We start from the raw sequence: 6,122 nt of genomic DNA, 5'->3' as shown, positions 1-6,122 counted from the left end.
TAGTCACTATATAGCTATATAGCTAGCTATATGGCTAGTTATCTAGCTATATAGCTATTAGCTATCAATTAGCTAGCTAGCTTTCTATCTATTTGAGTTACTTCCAAAATTAGCTAGCTACCTAGCTAGCTTTCTATTTGAGTTACTTTTGGGTTGAGTGAACTCTGGCGCACGTGTGGCTGCCACTGCTCACCCACAGAAAGAAATGTATCCTGTCACTGTAAAGTGACCTTGAGAGGTTTGAAAGGTGCTTAGAAATTAAATTATTATTATTATTATTATGATATAACTCTACTTCGCGGATTTTCGTCTATTGTGGCTGGTCCTGGTCCCCATTCACCGTGAAAAACGAGGGATTACTGTACAGCTACATTAGGCGTGTCCAATGTATCTCGATAAAGGATGTGTGATGCTTTATTTTCAAATGGAAGCATTTGTTTTTTCCCTCACATCATTTAATTCCGAAGTGATTTTAGATATACGTCATTTGTATTTTATTGCACATTTGTATATTACGCCACCGGTTAATTTGGCCCACCACTTTGCCTGTCAGGCAAGGGATTTCGATTTTTCCTCTTCATAATTCAGATAAGTAGTGAAGTATTTCGCCAAGATGTCTTCAACTGACATTCAAGTGGTCGAAATCAAATTCTCACTACATCGTACCGCAACTTGAAGAGCTAGAGAATTGTACCGTGGATATGACAACATATTCACGAACGGCAAAAGTCGCACCTTTTGTGCTGAAGAGTGGAGTTCTTCTTAACCAGAGCAAAACTCAGTTTCATATCTCTATAACACTCTTGCAGTTAAACTGTTAACGATTTTCCTAGTTTTCCCTTCGAAACGCAATCCTGGTTGGCTCATTTGACTCAAGGTCATGCCTGTCAGGTAAGAATCTGGGCTCACTGCTGCGAAAGCAAGATGGCGGCCGCCGTAGTCATGGGTGACGTGAAAGCAAGATGGCGGCCGCCGTAGTCGGGAGTGACGTGAAAGCAAGATGGCGGCCGCCGTAGTCAGGGGTCTTGGTTCCGCCGTGGCTAAAAATCTCCGTGAAATCCGAATCCACGTCTGCCAAACGTCCTCCGCCAGCAAGGGTACCAGGTAAGCGACTTAATGCGCCGCCGATAGCAGTAGAACGGTGACAACCGTCAAAAGGTCCGCCGTCCTGCTAGCATTTAGCATCGTGCGCCCGCAGCTAAATGCTAACGGCAAAGTCGAGGCAACCCTCGCCGATTTGAGCCGTTCAAGAGGACAAAAGCAGACGTTGCCACTCTGCCCGAATAAAGTGACGATTTTCTCCAAGTTGTCCTGCTAAACCTATTTGTCTTTGCGAATCACCAATCGATAAGACTGATCAAACATGCTCCAAACAGGTAGTGCATCTATATATCTTATTAATTTATTTGTAATTTAAATGTAAAAAATGAAAGGGTTTTGGCCTTGCCGTCCTCCAATGGTCCTTGTTGGTCCCATATTGCGGACTCTCAAACCGGACGGAGATTTGGCAATTGGACGCAGAAGCGGCTCAAAACAAGTCCAGACTTTGAGATCCAGGCCAGTCATCAGATGATGGTCCATCAAGTGCTCTTGTTTTCTTTTCAGAGACTTTGTGGAGCAGCACTACGTGGACCTGAAGCGAGCCAACGCCAACTTGCCCATCCTGGTCCGAGAATGTTCCGGAGTGGAGGCCCGCCTCTGGGCCCGTTACGGTAAATGGATTTGGAATGACCGCACGGGGAGCTTCGACAGAAAATAGATCGCTAGCTAGCTAATCATAATACATTGAATTTGTTAGCGCCTTTCAAAACTATCAAGGTCACATACGTTTTTTTCTGTGGGTGAGCAGCGGCAGCCACATGCGCCAGTGTTCACTCAACCCGGAATAACTCAGATAGAAAGCGAGCTAATCGCCAGCTAATAGATAGCTAACAGCTAGATAATAATAATACTACATTTCATTTCTCAGCGCCTTTCAAAACTCTCAAGGACACTTTACAATCACGATATTTTTCCTGTGGGTGAGCAGCGACAGCCACACGCGCCAGCGTTCACTCAACCCGGAAGTAACAAAGTAAGTAACAAACAAATAATATGACAACACAAAGACACAGAGTCATTCATTCTTAAGCACTTGCTGTACCTTCTTGGTGACATGAAGCAGTTGTAGATGAAAGGGAGGATCAAAGCGTCTTTTTCAGCAGTGGATCAGGGATGTCATGGTGGAAGCTGCACGTCTGCTACATGCTAAATGTTGAAAGCAAAGACGGTCGTTTGGCAAATTAGCTCTGGCCGGCTAGCGAGCTATGTGGCTGGCGAGCTAGCTATCATGGTGGAATGTAGATAGTTGATAGCTAGCCAGCTAGATAGCTCATAGACAGAAAATAGCTAGCTAGCCAGCTAAATAAAAAGAAGTGAAGAGAGTGCATTGACGCTGTGCGTGTTGTGGTGTGTGTTTGCCGACAGATTTGGGGAAGGAGCGCAGCGTCTCGGTGGACAACATGTCCGTCGATCAGGTGGCCCAAAGTCTCCACACGCTGGTTCGGGCAAAGCCGTGACGAAGGTTCAGCTTTTTTGCTCGTTAACGTAAAAATCGAGATGAATAAATGAATGTAAAGGCGCTCCATTGAGTCGGATGGATGTGAGCGGATGACTCGGGTCGGGTGGGCCCCGGCCCCGGCTGGTCCCGGGGAACCTGCGCCAGTGACGTCGGTGTCCTGAGGGGGGCGGCAGAGCGTCGTCGTTTTCCACCGCTATTTTTTAACGTTCCAAAATGGCCACTCGGACGGATTGTTGTCGCTCGCTAAGTTGCATTTCAGCCTATTTCAGATTTCAATCTTGAAAAATGGGAAAGACAAATAAGACTACATTTCATTTGGATGAGCCTTTCAAAAAGGTCACTTTACAGGGTCAGTTTTTCTATGGGTGAGCAGTGGCAGCCACATGCGCCAGCGTTCACTCAACGCGGAATAACTCAAATAGATAGAAAGCTAGCTAGCTAATTGACAGCTAATAATAATAATAATCCATTTCAAAACTCTCAAGGACACCTCATAGCTAATACTACTACTACTAACACTTCCTAGCTAATAATACTACTACTAATGGGCTCCGTCCGTCACCGTTTTGTGAATTTTCCCAAAAGACTTCAGCGCTCTAAACCATTTTTGTCCGTTTTATTTCCACACAAAAGTACAATCGCACAACTTTGACATCCCAACTTCCTGTCCCGCATTATTGATACTGACGGAAAAGAGCGCTCACAACAGAGGAATGACGTTACGAGCTCGCAAAATAAATAAGGTGAGGGTAGGGGGCGGCAGCCATCTTAGGCGACCATGTACTCCTGGCGCTTGTTGAGTCGAACCTGGCACAGCGACACGGCGCCCACCGCCACGTAGACGGCGGCGGCGATGAAGCAGTTGACGCCCACTCGGCTGTAGAGAGCGTAGATGTTCTGAGGAGGGTGGCGACTGCGGGAACAAACGCACATGCGCGCCGCGTCACTTCCTGTTGCCGCGAAAGATCTCGGCGGAATCAAAGAAGAAGAAGAACTGACTCGTTGCGGATGTCCTCCTCGGTAAACGGGACGTCCTCGATCAGCACGGCCGACTTGGCGCTGAAGAAGATCCCCAGCGTGGCCTGCGGCCGCAACAAAGCGGCGTCATGAGCGACCGCTCGCCGGCTGGCTGACGTTTGGAAACGTGGACGCGGGTTTTTCATTTGCGGTCAATCCCACCCGCTTTTTGGTTGCCATTAAAAAGTCACCGAAACGCACCGTGTTTAAGGATAAAGCGACACGGGAGTTGAATTATACTTAAAAAAAGTGCATCGACGCTAAAACGGTCACGCAAATTTGCTGAATGCGATCAAAACGATTCTCCATTTGTGACTTCTGAAAAGTCACGTGACGCTATTCCGTCACGTGATCCCTCCTTCTTCGCTTGTTGCCTAGCGGCGTCAATTTGGCGAGGAAGACGACAAACGTGGCGAATGACGCTCGAACGAACGTCCGCACGAGGACCCGAAAGAAGAAGAAGAAGGTGGCGGTCAACGAATCAAAAGCTTTCCTTACCAACATGATGACGCCCCAAACGCTCATGACCATTCCGCACGCGGCCATTTTGGGCCCGCAGAAGAGCAACGACGGCATCCTCGGCGCTTCGCAGTCGGACGACGACGACTTTTGTCGCTTTTTTTAAATTAATGTGGCTCTGTAAGGACAAGTAGATCCCCCGTCAAAGGAGGAAACGCGACGGCCGAGCTCTGACGCACCGTCACGGGCTTCGTGTCAGCTGATCTTGGCGAATTCGGCAAAGCTCGGCCAGCTCCGACTTCTTCCTCGTCCCTTTTGGCGGCGCGTTACCGCCACCTACTGGTCGGAAGACTGAATGAGTCAAAGAGCGTCCTGTTTGTTCGTTAATGATAATGATGATAATAAGAATACATTTCATTTCTAAGCGCCTTTCAAAACTCTCAAGGTCACTTTTCAGTCACAGGATAAGTTTTTGTGGGTGAGCAGCGGCAGCCACACGCACCAGCGTTCTCTCAACCCGGAATCGATAGAAAGTTAGCTAGCTATCTCATAGACAACTAATAGATAGGTAGCTCAGAATCAGAATCATCTTTATTACCAAGTATGTAGAACACGCTGCACTAGTATCATCATCAAAAAATTTCTACGTGGCACTGTTGAAAGAGTTCAAAGAGTTAATGGCTTGGGGGAAGAAGCTGTTTAAATGTCTGCTGGATAGATAATAGCTAGATAGGTAATAGCTAGGTAGCCAGCTATATAGCAAATAGCTAGCTAGCAAGGCAGCTAGATTAGTGAGATTAACTAGCTAATACATAACTATTTCACTCAACCTGGAAGTAACTCAAATGGATAGAGAGCTAGCTAGCTAAAAGATAGCTAATAATAATATATATAAATAAGAAATTTATTTACAAGCGCTCTTCAAAACTCTCAAGGTCACTTCAGTCACATGACAAGTTAAATAGCTGTCTAGCAAGCTAGCCAATAGCTAGCTAGCTATCTAGATCGCTAGCCAGATAGATAGGTATATGTACAACTCAGACGCGCATTCGTGCTCGATACAATTGAGGCTTTCCGCTTTTCTACCCATGTGACATTCTGCTTACTTCCCGGTGAGGTGACCTTTGAACCCTGATGCGGGACACCCCCCCACCCCCCCTGGCCAATATGAGCTTCATCATCAGCCATAAAATGGTGACAGTTTATTGTGTGTGTGCGTTGGCCTCTAATGATTAACTTTTACGAGAGCGCCGAGCAGAGGACGTTTTGTTTGTGCTCGCTGTCTTTTTCTCATTAAAGTCCTGCTTTGTTTTTTTTTTGGTGGCTCGGTCACCACGGTAACAAAAGATGCCGTACATGGCGTCGTGTTAACTGGTTCAGGGAAAGCCATTTTCAGAGCTGAACTTTCAATAAAAAAAACGGCTAACTTGGTTAACATGTCGTTAACATGATGTCATAAATGCATTGAAATATTTCATCATAATAATAATACACCCTAATACAATCCTAGAAAAATGCTTATTTTTAATAAGAACGTATGGCTACTCAACACTTAAATGATTTTCTGAACTATAAGGCGCATTTAAAAGAAAAGAGTGAGGTTTCTGACATGGTACATTCAAAGTCCTCACCCCTGTGGTGAATTTGGTGAAAATATTATTTTACTTTTTGTGGTATGAACTTTTTCCTCTCATTAACCACGCACACACAAACGTAAACACACACACACAGTGAGTAAAAAGTGTGTGTATCCAAGTGAAATGAAAATACACACCAAAAATCATTTTGGGTGACTTTGTGAGGACCTCTCTGAAACTAACAGATTGCATATAAAGACCCTCTAGAAGCCGTCAGAATGAAACCACTTGTGAGGACCGGCCAAAAGGTCCTCACTTGTCAAAAATGTCCTCACTACGTATGGTATCAAATGTTAGCGGTCCTCACAAGACTAGTCATACAAACACATACTGAAAGGTGCAAATGAGGTTTAAGATGTGAAAAGAGGCAAAAAATGGAGCCGAGGTCAAAGGTCTGACGTTCACACCGGCTTACACCCGCTCACACCCGCTCATACGCCGCCTCTCGC

General features: G+C 45.8%; 2 protein-coding genes across 2 annotated transcripts; one reads left to right on the top strand and one right to left on the bottom strand.

Annotated features, from left to right (window-relative positions):
- Positions 1–950: 950 nt before the first annotated feature.
- On the top strand, positions 951–2,621 carry ndufa2 (NADH:ubiquinone oxidoreductase subunit A2). Its single transcript, XM_089016348.1, has 3 exons — positions 951–1,104; positions 1,606–1,712; positions 2,467–2,621. Exons 1-3 carry the CDS (start codon positions 1,001–1,003, stop codon positions 2,556–2,558), a joined length of 303 nt encoding a protein of 100 aa, XP_088872474.1. The 5' UTR covers positions 951–1,000; the 3' UTR covers positions 2,559–2,621.
- Positions 2,622–3,161: 540 nt separating this feature from the next.
- Positions 3,162–4,355, bottom strand: LOC148886945 (ribonuclease kappa-B). Its single transcript, XM_089016347.1, has 3 exons — positions 4,076–4,355; positions 3,560–3,642; positions 3,162–3,473 (listed from the first exon to the last, which is right to left on the bottom strand). Exons 1-3 carry the CDS (start codon positions 4,151–4,153, stop codon positions 3,329–3,331), a joined length of 306 nt encoding a protein of 101 aa, XP_088872473.1. The 5' UTR covers positions 4,154–4,355; the 3' UTR covers positions 3,162–3,328.
- Between the last annotated feature and the right edge of the window lie 1,767 nt (positions 4,356–6,122).

The sequence above is a fragment of the Hippocampus bargibanti genome, linkage group LG16 (assembly GCF_051943395.1).
Source record: "Hippocampus bargibanti isolate YZ-2025 linkage group LG16, ASM5194339v1, whole genome shotgun sequence".
NCBI classification, from domain to species: Eukaryota; Metazoa; Chordata; class Actinopteri; order Syngnathiformes; family Syngnathidae; genus Hippocampus; species Hippocampus bargibanti.
The sequence above is the reverse complement of the archived record's forward strand: the minus strand, read 5'-3'. Positions and strand labels throughout refer to the sequence as shown.

Bases quoted from the DNA above. Each gene is read 5' to 3' on its own strand.
- ndufa2 (XM_089016348.1), top strand. From the start codon at position 1,001: ATGGCGGCCGCCGTAGTCAGGGGTCTTGGTTCCGCCGTGGCTAAAAAT. The intron at 1,105-1,605 runs GTAAGCGACTTA...TTTTCTTTTCAG, and splicing joins TCCGCCAGCAAGGGTACCAG to AGACTTTGTGGAGCAGCACT. The intron at 1,713-2,466 runs GTAAATGGATTT...GTTTGCCGACAG, and splicing joins CCGCCTCTGGGCCCGTTACG to ATTTGGGGAAGGAGCGCAGC.
- LOC148886945 (XM_089016347.1), bottom strand. From the start codon at position 4,153: ATGCCGTCGTTGCTCTTCTGCGGGCCCAAAATGGCCGCGTGCGGAATG. The intron at 3,643-4,075 runs GTAAGGAAAGCT...TTGCGGCCGCAG, and splicing joins TTTGGGGCGTCATCATGTTG to GCCACGCTGGGGATCTTCTT. The intron at 3,474-3,559 runs GTCAGTTCTTCT...TTGTTCCCGCAG, and splicing joins GAGGAGGACATCCGCAACGA to TCGCCACCCTCCTCAGAACA.